Genomic DNA, 20,183 nt, shown 5'->3' with positions numbered 1-20,183 from the left:
GAAACGGTGCCAGCAGAGGCAGAAAGGACAGGAATGCGCCGTATTGCATAAGTACAGTGCATTACTGTTCTTTCACTTTGGCGTTGGGTAGCGCAGCAAAGTGACTGCTGCGTTGCTCTATGCCAGATCCACATCCATGAGGGCCTGCAAGTGCATAAAACGAGCCTAGGGTCTGTGCTGTGCCAGCAAACCCATGCTCTTATGGCCCTGAACTGTTCAAATTCCTGATTTCTTGCATGAGCAGCTTATCCAGTTCATGCTTTTTTGTGCATTCTGCTACATGTGGTCCTGTTTGTGCTTTTGCAAACTCCATGAACGGATTGTCAAATAGGACGCTCTGACACATGCCTCTTTGTTCACTACCACTGTGAGGGTCGAAAGGTGTGCAGCACACATCCCCAAACCCTTAGACTGGCATGGAATAAGTATAAACTGCCAATGTCTAATGCACGATGCACACAAGCCCATCAGACGTGGGCTGTTCATGGTCTGGGGCACTGATGCGCACCCCCTTGTGGAGAGGAGAGGCATGAAAATGCGTCCCACAAACTTGCTAGTCAGGTGCTGCCTGTCAGCTGTCAGAATCAAATGACTGGCCTTGAGCCACACGGCCAGTGTAAACTAATGCTAACCATGGGGCTCATTTATGAGCCCTTGCGTCACTTTTGCCCCACTGGTGCGTCACTTTTTGTGACACTCAAGCAGGGTAAAACATGCGTCATATTTACAAAGTGACTCATCTAGGTAGATGCGTAACTTTGTAAACCCCTGCGCCACATTATACCTGCGACAGGTATAATGTATGCAGAGTGGGCGTTCTGACGCAAGTAAGCCTCGTAGAAGTGACGCAGTGAAATCTATGAGATTTCACAGCTTCACTTCTAGGACGCAAATGCGTCAATATCTTACGCTTGCCTTATAGCAGGCGTAAGACTGACGCAGGCACATTCACATGGGGCTTGCCCCATGTGAAAGGACGCATTGCTGGAGTTGCGTCACTTTTGTGAAACACTCCAGCAATGCGTCACTTTTGCGCCTACAGATACGTCAGAAATACTGACGTATCTGTAACTCCTTGCAACATGATGCGTCATACTGTAAATATGACGCATCCATCATGTCTGAAAATGTTTGGTTGGAGGGCGCACAGCGATTGTTAGGAGAATTTTTTGGGAGAATTTTTTGATACTTGTTTGAAGGTTGGGTGCTACATACAGGTGGCGCGTCCGTCCGGCGTGCTTTTAATGATGCAAATAATCACTGTGTCCCCATCTAGCTTGGGGACATCCCTGTTTCTTGTGCACACCGTAGGTGCTTGAATAAACAAGCTTCCAATCGATAAGCTGTTGATATGTTTTAATCGTTTTTCGTCATTATCTTCATGACATTAGGTTTCTTTTCTTTATATACATGTTATACATTCTTGAAATGGCTTCAATGCATTTCGGGTGGTATACCCTTCATCTGGGAGCTTCTGAAAACAACAACATAAGATATAGCTAAGTGCGGGTTCATGATCCGATATCGTGATTATCGTAACATGCAGGTGGGGTTGGTGATGTTGGTGACCGGCTGAAACGGAGAAGTGATCGGGCGGGTAAAATGAAGTGAAGTAAAATAAAGAAAAGTGATCGGGCGGGTAAAATAAAGTGCTTGTATCAGTGCTCAGTGTGTCTAAATACGATGGTGAGGCGTACATGGCTTTGTGCTCACGGTTATGCAATTAGGTGTCTAATTGCGTTAGAGAGGTTAGGTTCAATGTTCTGAACACTCACGTGTGACCGGTGCCGTTTGGCGTCTAAAAAAGATAAGCGGGAGCGTGTACTAGTAGCTAACAAGTTTCTTTACAATGTGTGCATAAAGCACCTACATGGATTCGACTTGTGATTCGTCGCATAGTACTTACAAAGTGTTGAGGTGCTCCGTTCTGTAAGGGTAAACTTCTCCGGCGTTCCTACTCCCCGCGAACCAGGAAGTGGGTGTGCATCACTCGGTGGTGTGTGATAGATATAAAGAACGGACTACGGGTGGCGGCCATATTGCGTGGGTGAACATCTAAGAGTGCTAATACAGTCAGCATGCAAAATGTGTGACGAATATGTGTCGCAAATGTTCAGGAGTACACATTCACAAAGTTAGCATACAAAAAATAATAATAATGATGATAATACAAGTGGATTGAGACCATTACACCACTGGCTGGGTGGGTAAGTGACCAATCGTACTTCTGGAAAATCTGTAAACGGCATGAAACACCTGTGGTAGGTGTTTTATAGGTAACAAGAATATTCCAAACGATCATTCAGTCCCATGGGTTTCATGGACTGTAATTTGTAAATCCATGTCATCTCTCTTTTTAAGAGTTCTTTGTGGTTGTCCTTGTCCTCTTGTTTTTCCACAACTTCAAGTACCAGGAATTTCAGTTGTGACACGTTTGTCTGGATTCTGTGAAGTGTACTGCTACATTGGACCTCGAGTTATTTGTTCTTATATTGGACTTATGTTCATTGATACTGATTTTTATTTTCCTTTCCGTTTTGCCAATGTATATAATGCCGCATGGGCATTTGATTAAGTAAATGACGTTTTGTGTGTCACATGTTGCGTTGACTTTTAGTTTGATTTCATTCCCTTTCATCGGATGGTTTATAGATGTACCTTTGATGATGCAATTGCAATTGCCGCAGTTCATGCACGGTTGGGTTCCTTTGTAGTTGCATTTGGTAATTGTATTGTTGTTGAGAATCTCTTTTATGTTTGCACTACGGGTGTATGCGAAGATGGGAGGATTTCTAAACGTATCTCCAAAATCCTGTTCTGCAGTTAGGATTGGCCAATGTCTTAAAATGATTTTTCTGTACGCTACACTTAATATGGAAAATCTTAATACTAGGACCATCCTGTCTTCCTGCTTCTTGGTTGTTCTTGTCAGTAACTTTTCTCTTGGAGTGCTTCGAGCTCTTTCCATGGCCTTTTTTATTATTTCCTCCGGGTAGCCTCTTTCTTGAAATCTTCTTCCCATCTCGTTCAGACGTGTTTCTGTTTGTAATGGGTTCAAGATGATCCTTTTTGCCCGTAACATTTGTGATGTCGGTAAGTGTTGTTTTAGGGATCCTTGGTGGAAGCTGGTGTATAACAGTGTGTTATTTCTGTCTGTGGGTTTGCGGAACAGGTCTGTTTCAAAACCGTTTTCAGTGGTGGTGATTTTTACATCCAGAAAGGTTATGGTCTTGTGATTGGTTTCCCATGTAAATTGTATTCTTGCATTGGCCGAGTTTAGAGTTGTCAGTGCGTGTACTAAAGATTCTTCTGTGTTCTTCCAAATAATGAAGACGTCATCAATGTACCTTGCGTAAATTTCTAGATTGTTTGTCCAGTTCGGGTCATTGTAGATATTCTCCTCTTCAAAGAGCTTCATGTAAATATTCGCATAGGTCGGTGCGGCACAATTGCCCATAGAAGTTCCGGACCGTTGCAGATACCAGGTGTCGTCTTGTCGAAAGTAGCTGTGGTAAAGCGTGAAGATGATTAATTCCATTAGGAATGTTTGCATCCCTGTTTCTATGTCACTCTCAAGGATGGCTTTCTCAATGGCTTCTATCCCTCCATTATGGGGGATGGAAGTGTAGAGTGATCGTACATCTGCTGTACATAAAATTAATTGTTGGTCAGTGTCCACTTTAATTTGTGCCAATTTTGTTAGAAAGTCAGTAGTGTCCTGGATGTAACTTCTCATGTTTTTCACAATCGGTTGTAAATAGCGATCTATGAATTTTCCCACAGGTTCGTGGAGGGAACCTTTGGTTGAGACGATGGGCCTGCATGGGGGGTCCATTAAATTCTTGTGAATTTTGGGGATCATGGTAATAGTGGGACTTTTTGGGAATGGTTTTATCAAATATTTCTTAGTCCTGTCATCAATGGTAGACATCTCATGTGCTTTGTTGATGATTTGAGCAAGTTCCTCTTTGAATTGGTTCGTAGGGTTGCTTGGAAGTTTCAGATATAATAGTTCGTCATTGATGTGTTCATCCATCTTTTGTTTGTACATGTTGGAGTTCATCACAACTAGTGCGCCTCCCTTATCTGCCTTAACACACTTAATGATGACGTTCTTTGAGATTTTTTGCAATGTATTGAAATCTTTCTGTGTCATGTTTCTTTTTGACGGTTTGTTGTAATTAAGTTTTGATATGTCTTGTCTTATCAATGTTTCAAAGAGGTCGATACTCTTGTGACTCATAGGAGCTTCAAACGTGCTGGTTGGTCTTAGTCCCATTAGTTGGTCAACTTTATTGGTGGTGGGTGGAATTATATGATCAAAACAATGTCTCAACTCGAGTTTCCGTATGAACTTGTATGTACTTATTTGGAGTTCTAAGTGATTGGTCTTAGCTGTGGGTATGAAAGATGTACCTTTGGATAGTAGTTTTATTTCATGTGGCAAGGGGGGTCGCAAGGGGGCGCACTGAGAAGTGACGCATCGCTGCTTTCACGCAGCGATGCGTCACTTCTCATAAATGAGGCCCCATGTGTGCAGAGCTGAGAGCTGAAGAGGAGCAGGGAGCGGTGGGAAGGCTGTGAAAGTGCATATCTATGTCTATATGAATGTTTAATGCCCCTCTAGTCCCCGGGGAAATTACAGGCACTGCAGGTAGTTATTTTTAAAGAATTCTGGATACAGGTGTCATGATAGTGTCCCCGACACTGGAAAAGGTGTGGGCCAGCAGCCAGGGCGACTGACTCCGGAACCCGAAGGCTCACGGTTCGATCCCCGGCACCAGCGGCAGATCAGCCCAGCACCATGTGACTCTGGGCAATAGCTCGCTTAATCTTCCCGACGGCCCACAGCGCCTTGACACCTTCGGGCACTTGTTCATCTTTACAAATACTGGATATTTACATTTACAAACATCGTAATAATTCGTAACATTATGTGGCTGTCCACAGCATGTTGATGCATACTGCTGGTAAAATGTAGGCACTGGGAGAAGGGGGGGAATTATTGGCATATTGTGGGCATCCCTGGCAGGATCATGCCCACACTGAGTATGGATGACCCTGGAATACTGGTGGTAGGATCTGACATATTGTGGCCATCTATGGCAGGGTGGTCCCCATGGCACGATGATGTCATTTCTGGTGTGATGCTGGCACTTGCCTAATGTTGACAATTCGCTGTAAATTGTGGGCATCCATGGAACGGTGACCCCCAGGATGGAATTGTAGCCTGGGCACAATGACGGTCATTCATGCCATATAGTGGGTATCAGTGGCATGATGGTTCTCAACTCTGGTTTAATGCAGGCCCTGGCATAATGGTGAAACGCCCTGGCATATTTGGGACGTCCATGAGATGATGCCCGCCCCTGGTACAATGCTATCCCTGCCCTAATGTTGGGCATTCCTGGTGTATTGTGGTTCTCCATATCGTGGTGATGTCCACCCCTGAAATAATGCCGGCCCTGGCAAATGGGGGTCAATCCTGGGCTGCTGTGGACACCCAGGACATAGTGATGCATGCCCTTTCAATAATGCTCTCCCTCGAATATTAGTTATGACTCCTGCTACATTGTGCGCATCCTTTGCATGAAAGTGTCATGCTAGACACAGCCACTCGAATGTATGACAATACAACACATTCTTTTACAACGCATACCTTTACAATGCATTTTTTACAATGCAACATCCATTACAACCCATTACATTACAACGCATGCCATTACAACGAATTTTTAAAAACTACCTTAACAACGCATTCCATTACAATGCATACTACCTTTACAACGCATACCATTACAACGCATACCATTACATTGCATGTATGGTAAGTATTGGATAGTGTAGGGGTAAAAATTACTATTCTAACTCCAGGAGGGTGCAACAGTAGGGTAAGTGTTGGATAGTGTAGGGGTAAAAATTACTATTCTAAATCCAGGGAGTGCAACAGTAGGGTAAGTGTTGGATAGTGTAAGGGTACTATAAGTTGTAATGGTATGCGTTGTAAGGACTGCGTTGTAATGACATGCATTGTAGTGGTATGTGTTGTAGTGTCATGCGTTGTAATGGTTGCGTTGTAATGGCATGCGATGTAATGGATGTTGCGTTGTAAAAGTTTTGTTGTAATGGTAGTGCGTTGTAAAAGTTGCGTTGTAAAGGTTGTTTCCCCAGCCACTCCATGTGTTGTAGAAGTACATGATGAAAATGGCAAACTAATGTTTGAGCACCAAATGTGTATTTACTAAAAAATTGAAATATAGCATTTAAGGGCACACATTGTTTGTCATGCATATGATAACATTTTGTTTGGGGGTAGTGGTGTTATTATTCCAAAATAAAAAAGTATATTTATTAGCAAAATCTGCATATTTTCAGTAACCAGCAAGATGGTGTTTTGGGGTAATATTCTTGTATTGTGTTGTATTAGCAAATATGTATGTATGTTAAAGCTGATATTTGAGGGCTAATCACCACTGCTGTCTAAGACGCTGGTATGTAAAGCTGGTGTAAGCCATCTCCCGTTTGAACCTGTAAGGCCTCCGTAAGTGAGTGATGGAACTTCTATACAGTCCTTTTAAATCGGTCTAGTTCTGCTGGGTATTTTCTGCGATCACAAATTTATTTTGTTTTAGCGCTGCTCCTACCTTAGGAAGTACAATAATAACATATGATTGAAAATCAAATTAACATTGAGACACAATGGAAAATTACGTGAAATGTAGAAGTGTAGATCTGAACATTTGTATTGAAATTGGGGGTAAAAAGGGTACCACTTTTCTAAAGATTTCCTGTAGATGGTGAACCTCCTGGGCAGGGCCAGTCATGCTTGGCACACCACGAAAATAATGGAATATATTATGAGTCTCTATTCAGAATCCATGTTATTTTGCTAAACATATGTGAAAAGTGTGCTCTCTGGGCCCATTCCTTATTTTAAAAAAATCTCAGATAGAAAAGATTCAAGAAGAAGTCAGTTTCAATTGCCTCAGTAACTGCAGCGAGCACCAGCCCCCACTGATAAATCAAGAGTACAACTACCAGAATGCAAAGACAAAAGAACTGAAGTAGAAGAGCTACTCATGCATGAAACTGGAAATCTGAAATCTCCAGGACTCTGCACCCCCTAGACCCCAGAGTGATGCCCTGGCCAGGGATCCCAAAAGCACTGATGGGAACATTTTGCAGACTGTATCAGTAACAACAGGCTGTAGTTAAATATGTATCCCCACTCTTTAAAGTAGCCTTTAAATCCAGTGAGATTTGTCTAAATGATTCTGGCATAGTGGGCTTGCAAATGCACAGTCTGCCACTACATTTATGAAAATAAACATTTGTGGAAAAACCCACTCAACCCTATAAAGTACTCTTTACATCCTATAAATCATGCATGTGACTTGCCTAATGGGCTTACAAATGCACTTATCCTGCCAGGCACCTGGCTCTCACTGCTCAGAACACCAGCACTCTTTACTTGGACTGACCCAGCTGTGATGGCTGCACCCCCTATTGCGACTGCAAACACTTCACACATTCAAACATGCATTGCTTTATTTCACTATCACACATACTATTATGATTGCTGTTATTTGCCTTTCACAGCTTTGTTGATTTGTCCTGATTGCAGGCAACAGAAGTGGAGCGGCAGCTCTCCCTCCAGGTCCATGTCCTCCGAGAAGAGTTCAGGGAGAAGAGTTCTTCAAGCAGTCAACACATCTCACGATTGGAAAGCCTTCAGGCAGAGGTAAATCTTCAGTGCTAAGGGGCGTCAGTGTGTAATCTATCTTTTGGCCAGGAGAGGGCGGTGCACTGTGTTTGCCTTTTGGCAACAGTTATATTTCAGATGCAACTTTTCTCAGGGCTTTGGCAAGTCTTCTGGTGGGGTTGGTCTTTAATTGGAGGCTGGCCCTAAATTGAATCTGAGGAACAAATGTAATGTATGCCTTTTGTTGGTGGCACCCTTTGGGTAGTTTAGGGTATCAAGGCGGGATTTTGTTTAGTATCTATGGGGCATATTACCAACGATTAGCGATATTTATTGCTAACTAGGCTTAGCAACTATTTTTTTATCGCTAAGCATCGCCGGAATTTATTGCTGAGATAACGTGCTATTAGCTACGTTTATCTCCAAAGCGATAATTTTTCCGGCAATAGCGTGAATATCGCTGAGAATACAGCGATATTCACGCATTAGTGACTAAATGTTCTTAGCCATGTTATCCACCTCCCATTGGATAACGTGGCTAAAAACTGGTCTGGGCAGGTGTTAGTTTTTGGCGATATTCGCGCTTAGCGCGAATATTGCCATCGCTAAGCCTGCCTTGCTAATAGGCGTTAGCGACTGCTTTCAGACGCTAACGGGTTGGGTACGCCCACTTTGCATGTCATCAGCAATAATTATCGCTAGCATGCAAAGCGGGCCCCAAACCGCTCGCTACCACCTACAGGCTGTCGCTAACTGCTGTTAGCGACAGCTTAGTAATAGGGCGATAGAATTTTCGCCGCTTTACGGCCGAAAACGGCCGCTAAAGCGGTGAAAATTGCCTATCGCCCCCCTTGATAATATGCCCCCTATATTCTTTGGTGGCACCCTTCAGAAAGTTTATGGAATCAAGGTGGGATTTTTTTTTAGTATCTGTATTCTATTTTGGTTTTATTTCTTAAGCCTAAACTCATCCAGTGGGTTTTATGGTGCTCTGTAGAATTGAAGTAATAGAAACTGAACCAATAGACATGAGTCACGTTTTGTAGTTGTTGAGGGTGAATAATCCCAATCATGGTTAGTATATAAACATTGTAGCAACGAGTGAGGCACTTTGGCTTTAAAAATAGGATTTGTAGGAGCAAAAGAAATAATGTAGAGGTTTATAAAAGAAAATGTTCATGATGAAAGGACTAGCAGAGAGCAAAGGACCAACCAGTAAGACCTACTAGAAATGGCTAACAGAAAAAAGTCTAGTAGGAAAGCAAAAGTCAGTAGGGACAAGTCTAACAAGAGAGGGCTACCAGAAAACTCCTAATACAAAAGCTTTAACAGGGAAAGTCTAACCGGAACAATTTAACAGGCAACGTTTGCTAAGGAAAGTAATTAGAAAAGGCTGATTAGAATGTGCTCACAGGAAATGCCAATAGTAAAAATCTAAAGGGTAAATTCTCTTTTGAAAGATCTAACTAGAAGGGGCATCTAAGTAAATGCCTAACAGGAATCTTCTAAAGGGAATCTTTTATCAGATAAGGTTTAACAAGAAAAGTCTTATAAGAAATGCCTATCTAGAAATGTCAAACAGAAAAAGGTCTAAAGTAAAAGGTCTAACAGTAACAGTCTAATCCGATAACCGTAACCAGAAAACGTCTACCAGGGAAGGATTAACTGGGAACGTCTAAGAAAAAAAATGGCAAATTGGAAAGCCTAACATTAAGCCTCAGAGGAATGTTAGATCGGAGCATTCTAACAAAACAAAATATAAAGGGAAAAACATAAGGAGAAAAAGATTAGAGTAAAGTGTTAATGAGAAATACCAGTGGGAAAATGCAAACAGGAAATTGTTATATCTTTATAGTTCTTTAACCCCTTCACTGCGGCGGCTATTCCGCCGCAGTGCTAAGGAGGAGGGGCGGCCGCGCAGCGGCCGCATGCTGGTGACGTAACCGCTCCGTCACCAGCCTCGGTTGAGCTGTGCTCATGACGGAGCGGTTCCGTCATGGCCCGCCCCGCTCAATAGAACGCTCAGCGCAGGCGCGGAATTCACGCCGCGCAGGCGTTCCGAGCGGGCCATGACGGAACCGCTCCGTCATTAGCACAGCGCACCCGCAGCTGATGACGGAGCGGTTCCGTCATCAGCGTCCAAGGGGTTAAACGATTGGAATACTATTGTGAGTGGAATGTTTTGTTTTGCCTAAGGCCTGGTTCTGCTAGAAAGACAATGGCACTATTGGGGTCCTAATGGCACATATAGAAAAACCTAAGGGGAAACAGACCTCTCGGGATGATGCAGCCTGGGTGGGCTTATTTATGAGAGGCTTGCGCCACCGGAGCGTAATTTTTTCTGACACTCCAGCAATGCAAACCTCTCAACCATATCTTTAGGCCACACAAAGCCCCTTGGGGTGGCTTGAATGGCCTCATAGCTATGGAGTAAGACAAAGCAGTGCAAGTCGCTGCATTGCATCACCCTGAGCAAGGGAGGTGTTCCATGGGCTTTGCGGTGGGTTTTCTCACACAGCACCCATGGGTTATGACGCTGCCCTAGATTTACTCAATCACATAAACCTGGGGAAGCACCAAAACCATACGCCACCCTAGAGCAGGCGAAACGAGGAGAAATATTTATATTTCTCCTTGTTTTTCCTCCATCCATTTGTGCTGCCTTCTGCAACACACATATAAAGAGGTAAACACCTCTCTGGATTGTTTTTGTACAGGAAGGTGCACGAAAACAATCCTGCATGCAACGCAACGCAGACACCCTTGCACTATAGTGCAAGTGTGTCTGCGTTTGCGCTAGGTAGCCCATTGTGCGCCAGCATAGGGGGAAAGGGCAGGAATGGAATGTTTTGCATAAATACAGTGCATTCCAGCCCTTTCACATTGGTGTAGGGCAGTGCTGCAAGAAGACTTTAGGTGCTGCACTACGCCAATTCCCCCTGAATGAGATCCTAGGTTTCCTAATTTTGCAGCATTGTGCAGCCTGGGTTTTCTGCTTTTGCAGTATAAAATGCACAGCATTATGTGGGCATTTTATTTACCCTTGCCCTCTGCTCATAGCAGGCAATATCCGATGGCTCCAGGTCACTGCATGCTAAGTGGATGTTATCTGACCAGGTGTTTGGACAAAATATCGAAGAAAAAATATTGTGTGGACAAAGAATCATGTCAAGGATTTCGTGGACAAAACTATTGTGCAGGTAAGTTTCTATAGGTAAGCAAAGTTTTACTGTGTTTAACTTCACTTATATGTACCTTGGCTATATATATATATATATATATATATATATATATATATATATATATATATATATATATATATATATATATATATATATATATATATATATATATATATATATATATATATATATATATATATATATATATATATATATATATTCATATTCAAGGTAGGTAGATGTGGAGTTAAGAATAGTAAATCTATACTTCCCTTCTCGAGATTTTGATCCTCGATATTTTTGACATGAAATTCTGTTCTTACAATATTTTTCTTTTTGATATTTTGTCAATTGTTTGAGAAAAAATCAAAGTGAAAAATATTTTGTTTACAGAATATCTTGTCAAAAATATCGTGCACCGAAATATTGAGAAGATAGGTACAAATAGAGACGTATACTTGTACTATTCTTAACTCCACTTCCACTCACCTAGAAAATATATATATCGTCAAGGTACATATAAGTGGAGTTAAGAATTGTAAAACTTTGCTTTCCCATAGAAACTTGCCTTCACAATATTTTTGTTCTCAATATTCTTGACACAATATTTTGTCCTAACAATATTTTTTCTTCGATATTTTGTCCAAACGCCATGCGAAGTATCGAGCCCTGAGCTGTCTTTTAACAACTATTAATCTGATGCCTTGGTCCATTTCGTTCATCTGACGTTAACCAAGGATTCAACTGCCTGAATGCAATGGTTTGTTAAACGAAAAGGGTCCCCGTGACGTAGAGTACTTTCGTCTGCCACGTCACTGCCCCCACTGCAAGACATGAAGGGAGGGCCACATTTGTGAAAAGTGATGCATTGCTGGGCAAAAACAGTGATGCATCACTTTTCATTGTGCCCTCCTTGCGACACCATGGATGCGCTGTATTTATACTATGGCACTCCATGTCGAAAGAATTGAACAGCTACATCAGGAATTGTGACGTATCTGTTGGCGCAGTAATGACGCATTGCTGGAGTGAATCGGAAAACAGATGCATCTTCAGCAATGTGTCAGCACACATGGGTGAGTCCCATGTGAAAGACCCTGCATCAGTCCTTACGTCTGTTTAAAGCAGGCGTAAGGATTTGATGCAGTAAAGTCGTAGAAGTGTCGCAGTGAAATCTCATAGATTTTACTGCACCACTTCTACAAGCCTTTTTTTTACGGGGGAACGCCTACCCAGCATACATTATACCTGACGCAGGTATAATGTAGCACAGGGCTTTATTTACAAAGTGACGCATCTGCCTAGAAGCATCACTTTGTAAATAGGGTGCAGTGTAGCGCATTGATTACGCTGCCGCAGCGTATCAAAATAGTGATGCGACAGCTGTGCAAGCTCTTCAGAAATAAGGGCTGCAGTGTCTTGTAAGATTTCACACTTTGGAAAGCAACGTAAATAAATTTACAATATCACAAGGGACCCTATCTTGCAAGTATGTTAAACTTTTTTACTGCATAAGCGACCGGTTCTTGTCCACCATTCTTGGTTGGTTGGCAGTATGTTTTACCGAGTTGGATATCATATAGGATTCATGCCCTTTGCCGCTGCCATGCGTGAGCATAAGATAATGCAAAGACAATCCGAGATCGAACTTATTTGACTTTCACACTAGCCTACACAGGCTGCTTCTAATGTCAGCTTTCAACGAACTTTACACAACCTGTAGCAAACAAAAGTCACCATGGGTAGAGGGCACTTCCAGATCTGCAGAAAATGACTCCAGTTTGAAAAGGCGCTGTGATGCCTTAATAATAATAGCAAGCGCTATACAAATGGCAATAGAATAACATTGTTGAAAAATTTGCATAGAATCGACCTAGGCTGAAGAAGACACATGTGCTAGGGAAACAGGGCAAACAATGGCCGGTGATTGGCACACTGACTTGGCAAGTAAAGGACTTGGAAAATAACATTCCACTGGAAAGTCAGTACATAAGAAATAGTCTTCATGGCACTGTGAGTGTCCATACAGCGCTATACGGAGGGATTGTATCTCAACATGGCGTAGTCAGGTGCAGTGTTTTCTAATTCTCACTGGGAACTCCCACTTTTTAGACTCAGAGATTCCAAAAAAAGTGTCTGAATCCTTTCATAATTGAGACCGGCACGTTAAATGTGATTATATGACCAAAAGGATGGCGCTTCTCAAAGAGGCTCTGCAGTTGCAGACATGTTTCGCACTGTTGAAGACTCTTCGGTGTGAGAGCTGGTCGCCACGTCAGCCGAAACTTGAGAGGAGGGGGCTAGCTTGTACGTGCATTATTGGCATGGCGAATGATGATAACTCTGGGGCAGGGTGTGTATTCACTGTACTTGCAAACACAATGTAAAGTGTGAATTTGATCATTTTGCTGAGGTGTTAAGTGTTTGGTTAGCATTTGGTTGTTTTTCTTTCACCATGAAAGGTCTTTAGTAAAGTACATTTTGAAGTAGAGAGAAGGCCGTGAGCCATCCCCTGCAAGGAGTGTCCTGGGCCTGTCTGGGGCTGCAGTGAAAGGTGAGCAGGCAGGGCTCGACACGCCTGTTACCAGAGGCTGTAGAGCTCGGATCTCCACTCTTCCCGCGCATTCTTCAGTGGCAGGCACCTGTCTGTCGGCTCTGAACCGGATCTCTCAGCAGCCTGGTCTTCTCAATCTCAAACCTGAGAGCTGGGGGCTCATCTGTCTGGTGTGCGTGGAGACACAGGGGAGGGGCACGCGTGGTTATGTTGCCCAGGACAGCCCTGACCTCAGAGGAAAAGTTGTCCACTCACAGCCTTAGGGGTCCAGTGTCCTGATTGGCTGACATGAGTTATTGTCAAAAACCATCTTCTCAGACGTTGGAAGGGGGAGGGTCTCGGTAATGTATGGGGTTTCACCAACAGACTACTGCCTCAAAAATGCTAGGAGGGTTGGGGAAGAGTCACCCACATAACAAAAAAATACCCAGGCATCCGGTTTTGGGAAATTGCCTGCCCAGTCTCTTTGAAGACCAATCCGCCACGGCGCTGTAGACCTCGCGCTGATCTGTGCATGACAGAACCCCACACATCTTTACAAGTACTGTGTGTGTGGAATACTTTTGGTCCATTGGAAAGCTCTGATGGAATGCTCAGACTGGGGCATCGTTCTAGAGCGGATGGAATCTGGTGGAACATTCTTAATGTGGCCGAGGGCTCTGGGGCTGTCTGAACACTCCTTTTGGTGGAAATGTCTAGAATTTGTATAGAATTCTCTGGGTGTGCTTGAACACTCTGGGCCTTATTTATGAGGCCATTACACCGCCGTTGCATCACTTTTTGTGACGCTGAGGCGGCATAAAAAATGAGCCACATTGCACCCTTTGTACAAAGTGACGCATCATCTAGGCAGATGCCTCATTTTGTAAACCCATGCGCTACATTATACCTGCGACAGACATAATGTATGCAGCGTGGGCGTTCCGATACAGAAAAGCCTCATATAAGTGGCGCAGTGAAATCTGTGCAATTTCACTGCGCCACTTCTATGGCGTCACTGCGTCAAATCCTTACCCCTGCTTGAAGCAGGCGTAAGGGGTGACACAGGCATTTTCACAGGGGTCTGCCTCATGTGAATTGACACATTGCTGGAGTTGCGTCTGTTTCCAGACACACTCCAGCAGTGCACCATTTATGTGCAGACAGATACCTCATGAGTCCTGACGTATCTGTAAATCCTTGCGTCATGGACCGTCGTACAGTAAATAGGGCGCATCCAGGGTGTCCCAAGGATGGCGCACTGAAAAGTGTTGCATCGCTGTTTCACCCCAGCGATGTGACACTTTTCTTAAATTGGGCCTTTGTGTGTGATGGAACGCTCTGGGAGGATGGAATGCTCTGGTGGAACACGGTGAGCTTGGCAGAACACTCCAGGCCTTGTGGAAAGTTCTTGATGTAGTGGAATACCCTCGACCCAATGGAATGCTCTGGGCCGGGTAGAATGTTCTGAATATGTTGGATTGTTTTTTGTTTGGTGGAGCGCTGGGCCTAGTGGAATGCTCTGGGCTAGGCAGAACGCTGCGAACCTAGCGGAATGATTTGAGCTAGAAGCAACTCTCTAGATTTAGTGAAATGTTCTTGTGTTGGTGGAATGCACTGGGCCAGGTGGAATGCGTTGTGCATAGTGTAATGCTTTGGGCAAGGTGGAGTACTCTGACCGGGTGGACTGCTCTGGTCCCAGTGAATTGCTTTGGGCATAGCGGAATATGCTGCCCTGGTGGGATGCTTCAGCCATAGTGGAAGGCACTGGGCCTCGTGGAATGTTCTGGGCCTACTGGAATGCTTTGAGCCTGGTAGAATGCTTTAGAATACGCTGCCCCCGGTGGAGCCATCTGGGAACGGTAGAAGGTACAAAGGGGCAGATCTACAAGGAAGTGCCGCAGCATGGCACCGCAAGCCCTTTGGCTGCGCCACGCTGCTGCACTTCCGAAGCACAGGTATGCGACATATTGACAAGAACATGTTGTATCTCTGTGCTTCCCCCTGTGCTGGCGCAGGCACCCTTGCACCATGCCTGCGTCGTGGGGAAATTGTTTTTGTGCAGGAGGAGGCACCTTCCTGCACAAAAACAAGCACTACAGGCATTTTCCCTTTTCAATGTGTGCTGTAGAATGCAGCACGTATTGAAAGAGGAAAAAACGAGGAGAAATGAAAAATTTCTCCTCGTTGGGCCGCCCTACGCCACCTCTAGGGTGGCGTAGCATTCTGACGCATCTCCAGATTTACGATTTCTCGTAAATCTGGAGATGTGTCTTGTTCCATGGGTGTTGCATGGGAACAACCACAGCAACACCCATGGAACGCCCCTTCAACGCAAAGTGCTGCGTGTAAAGAGGCCGTATTTACAAGGAGAGTAAAAGTCACGCAGTGTGGCTTTTCCTCTCCTTGTAAATATGGAGGAGCCCCTGCGCCACCCGTACGTCACGAAAAGTGACGTACTGGTGGCGCAAGGGGCTTGTAAATCTGCCTCTAGGATATAGGAATTCCGCCTCTCGTGGGATGCTCCGGACCATGGTCTGGACCTTATGGAACTCTCTTGGTCGGGTGCACGACCTTGGTCTGGTGGAAGGCTCTGGGTCTGGTGGAATGTGTTCCCTGACAACTCACCACGTGTCTTGTTTCCTCTCTTTGTCACATCTCCACCTTCTTTCTGCCCTTTTGCCTTCATCCTCCCCTTTTTCCATTGCACATCTCCATGCCTTTTCCATGTTTCTGCCCATCACCCTTTCTCACTCCCTCCCCTTTAACCTCCTTTGCTTGTGAATGCATCAACTCTTTCCCACCCTCCTTTGCCACCCCACATGCCACATGCTCACTTAATTTGACCACACCTGTCCTTTTCTGACACTCATGCTGTTTCCCTTGCCTCTTCTTCCTGTGCCTGACCTCTGACCTTTTCCTTATCGATGGGAGTAGCAGATCATTAAAGTAAGTACTCCTGCCACCAATGGTTGTTGTGCATGGCAGCCCGTGGTCTCTGCGCGTGCCTGCTCCCATCATGCACCACTGTCATTGCATGACATGCTGGAGTCCCGGACTGTGTGGACTATATTGTATTGTAATGTATTGTATTGCAGTGCAACATTTATATAGCGCTTTCTACCTCTATGTGGGTCCTGAAGCGCTTGCCCACAATATCCATCCATGAGAACCAAAGCGTGCAAAGGGCGGACGCTCCAATGCGCAAGGGGCCCATTTCTCAATCATGATGTTGCCAAGAGATGTATTGTATTGTATTGTGGTTGCATTTATATAGCGCTTACTGTGCAGATGTTTCTATGCATGCGAAATGCTTCATAAGTGTCTTTGTTTCTCTGAAGCTGCTTGGGGTTCCATAATTATTGGTTCTCATTACGTAGACAACTATTTTTCTATTTCAAACTAAAGAGTGGAATCAAATCAAAAGTTTTTTCCCCACAACACTGTTATGTTATTAACAAAACGGGAGTGTTTAGGGCAGAGTCCCAAATCTTTTTAAGCACATGCAAGTTTATTTCATGAGATTCCTTTGCAAACAACCCAACCTCATAGAAATATGAAAAGATTGTTTCGATGCCTGGAGAAACAAGTTAGAATTGCCACTGCACATGTGAAATAAAGTCTCACAGTTCACCAGAAAGTGAAACATTCGGATTTTCGCCACTATTTTCTCCATTTGCTTGAGTAACACTTTAGTAACTTGGCCAGCTCTGCGAGGTACTCTCACCCCCCTCCCCCCCCCCACCCACCCCCCCCGGATGGCAAACCACAACAGATTCTGAACTGCAAACATGTACACCTATGAAACAACTTCACAGACATTCTTGGCATTTAAGTTTTTAAAATGGTATTATACATTTCTTCAACGGGAGACATCCCATGCTCTCAGTCCGAAGCCGAGGGGACAGATCAACTGACAAAGCAGTGCACAAGAGGGGGTAGCACCGGGGGGGGGGGGGGAGCCTGCCATCAGCCAAACCACAACTACACCCACACAGAGCATCATGCACAGAAGAACAGCACAGGCAAGATGTGCCAATGATCTCACTGCACAAGCTCCACCCATCCGAGGTTGGGGGGGGGGGGGGGGGGGGGGCGGGGGCAGGGGGCGGAGAGTACCTATAGAGCTGGCCAAGTTACTATTCTTCCACCCTCTCCACCCCTGCATTTATGAAGCAGGGGTGGGTCCGCAGAGGAGCATTAATGGCCAGGGATAGGTCAGCAAAGGAGCATTCTTGACCAGGGATAGGCCAGCAGAGGAGCATTGATGGAGCAGGGATAGGTCAGCAGAGGAGCATTGATGGCCAGAGATAGGTCAGCAGAGGAGCATTGATGGAGCAGGGATAGATCAGCAGAGGAGCATTGATGGCTAGGGATAGGTCAGCAGAGGAGCATTGATGGAGCAGGGATAGGTCAGCAGAGGAGCATTGATGGCTAGGGATAGGTCAGCAGAGGAACATTGATGGCCAGAGATAGGTCAGCAGAGGAGCATTGATGGCCATGGATAGGTCAGCAGAGGAGCATTGATGGCCAGAGATAGGTTAGCAAAAGAGCATTGATGGAGCAGGGATAGGTTAGCAAAGGAGCATTGATAACCAGGGATAGGTCAGCAGATGAGCATTGATGGCCAAGGATAGGTCAGCAGAGGAGCATTGATGGAGCAGGGATAGGTCAGCAGAGGAGCATTGATGGCCATGGATAGGTCAGCAGAGGAGCATTGATGGCCAGGGATAGGTCAGCAGAGGAGCATTGATGGAGCAGGGGTAGAGCAGCAGAGGAGCATTGATGGCCATGGATAGGTCAGCAGAGGAGCATTGATGGCCAGAGATAGGTCAGCAGAGGAGCATTGATGGCCAGAGATAGGTTAGCAAAGGAGCATTGATGGGGCAGGGATAGGTTAGCAAAGGAGCATTGATGGGGCAGGGGTAGGTCAGCAGAGGAGCATTGATGGAGCAGGGGTAGGTCTGCAAAGGAGCATTGATGGGGCAGGGATAGGTTAGCAAAGGAGCATTGATGGAGCAGGGATAGGTCAGCAAAGGAGCATTGATGGAGCAGGGGTAGGTCAGCAGAGGAGCATTGATGGCCAGGGATAGGTCAGCAGAGGAGCATTGATGGCCAGGGATAGGTCAGCAGAGGAGCATTGATGGCCAGAGATAGGTTAGCAAAGGAGCATTGATGGGGCAGGGATAGGTCAGCAGAGGAGCATTGATGGAGCAGGGATAGGTCAGCAAAGGAGCATTGATGGAGCAGGGGTAGGTCAGCAGAGGAGCATTGATGGCCAGGGATAGGTCAGCAAAGGAGCATTGATGGAGCAGGGGTAGGTCAGCAAAGGAGCATTGATGGAGCAGGGGTAGGTCAGCAGAGGAGCATTGATGGCCAGGGATAGGTCAGCAGAGGAGCATTGATGGCCAGAGATAGGTCAGCAGAGGAGCATTGATGGCCAGAGATAGGTTAGCAAAGGAGCATTGATGGGGCAGGGATAGGTCAGCAGAGGAGCATTGATGGAGCAGGGATAGGTCAGCAAAGGAGCATTGATGGAGCAGGGATAGGTCAGCAGAGGAGCATTGATGGCCAGGGATAGGTCAACAGAGGAGCATTGATGGCCAGAGATAGGTCAGCAGAGGAGCATTGAAGGCCAGTGATAGGTCAGCAGAGGAGCATTGAGGGCCAGAGATAGGTCAGCAGAGGAGCATTGATGGAGCAGGGGTAGGTCAGCTGAGGAGCATTGATGGCCAGAGATAGGTTAGCAAAGGAGCATTGATGGGGCAGGGGTAGGTCAGCAGAGGAGCATTGATGGCTAGGGATAGGTCAGCAGAGGAGCATTGATGGAGCAGGGGTAGGTCAGCTGAGGAGCATTGATGGCCAGAGATAGGTTAGCAAAGGAGCATTGATGGAGCAGGGGTAGGTCAGCTGAGGAGCATTGATGGACAGCGATAGGTCAGCAGAGGAGCATTGATGGACAGGGATAGGTCAGCAGAGGAGCATTGATGACCAGAAATAGGTCAGCCGAGGATCATTGATGGAGCAGGGGTAGGTCAGCTGAGGAGCATTGATGGACAGCGATAGGTCAGCAGAGGAGCACTGATGGACAGGGATAGGTCAGCAGAGGAGCATTGATAGCCAGAGATAGGTCAGCAGAGGAGCATTGACGGAGCAGGGGAACATCGTTTACAACGCAATGTTTACACCGCACTACCTTCACCACGCAGCCATTACAACGCAAGTCGTTACTACGACTTGCGCTGGATAGCGCTGTTGGTTCAGGAATATTGTAATTGTATATTCCAACACCTTCCCTACTGTTACGTGGGCTGGTGTTGGAATATAAAATTATAATAATCCTCAATCCGCGCCCTCCAACGCAAGTCGTTGTAACGGCTTGCGTTGTAGAAACCACATTGTCACGTACCACGATCTAAAAGATCGCATAGTACTGACATAAATCCATGGAGCATGGGTAGGTCAGCAGAGGACCATCGATGGAGTAGACGGTTGGTCAGCAGAGGAACAATTGATGGCCAGCGATAGGTCAGCAGAGGAGCATTGATGGCCAGAGAAAGGTTAGCAGAGGAGCATTGATGGAGCAGGGGTAAGTCAGCAGAGGAACAATTGATGGCCAGCGATAGGTCAGCAGAGGAGCATTGATGGCCAGAGATGGGTTAGCAGAGGAGCATTCATGCCCAGGGAGAGGTTAGCAGAGGAGCATTGATGGCCAGAGATAAGTTAGCAGAGGAGCATTGATGGAGCAGACGGTAGGTCAGCAGAG

The 20,183-nt window shown here is 45.4% G+C and overlaps 1 protein-coding gene across 2 annotated transcripts in view; it reads left to right on the top strand.

Moving 5' to 3' along the window:
• The window catches only part of BICDL1 (BICD family like cargo adaptor 1), a 327,422-nt gene that overhangs the window by 193,205 nt on the left and 114,034 nt on the right, over positions 1–20,183 (top strand). For both annotated transcript variants that reach the window (XR_015300878.1, XM_086942877.1), the window contains exon 3: positions 7,625–7,741. Coding sequence is in view for 1 of the 2 variants with exons in the window: in XM_086942877.1 (XP_086799003.1) it covers positions 7,625–7,741 (117 nt within the window). In the remaining variant the exon portion in view is untranslated. The remainder of the gene's footprint in view (positions 1–7,624; positions 7,742–20,183) is intronic.

The sequence above is a fragment of the Lissotriton vulgaris genome, chromosome 11 (genome assembly GCF_964263255.1).
Source record: "Lissotriton vulgaris chromosome 11, aLisVul1.2, whole genome shotgun sequence".
Classification (NCBI taxonomy): Eukaryota; Metazoa; Chordata; class Amphibia; order Caudata; family Salamandridae; genus Lissotriton; species Lissotriton vulgaris.
Note: the sequence above shows the minus strand (reverse complement) of the source record. Positions and strands in the feature narration are given on the sequence as shown.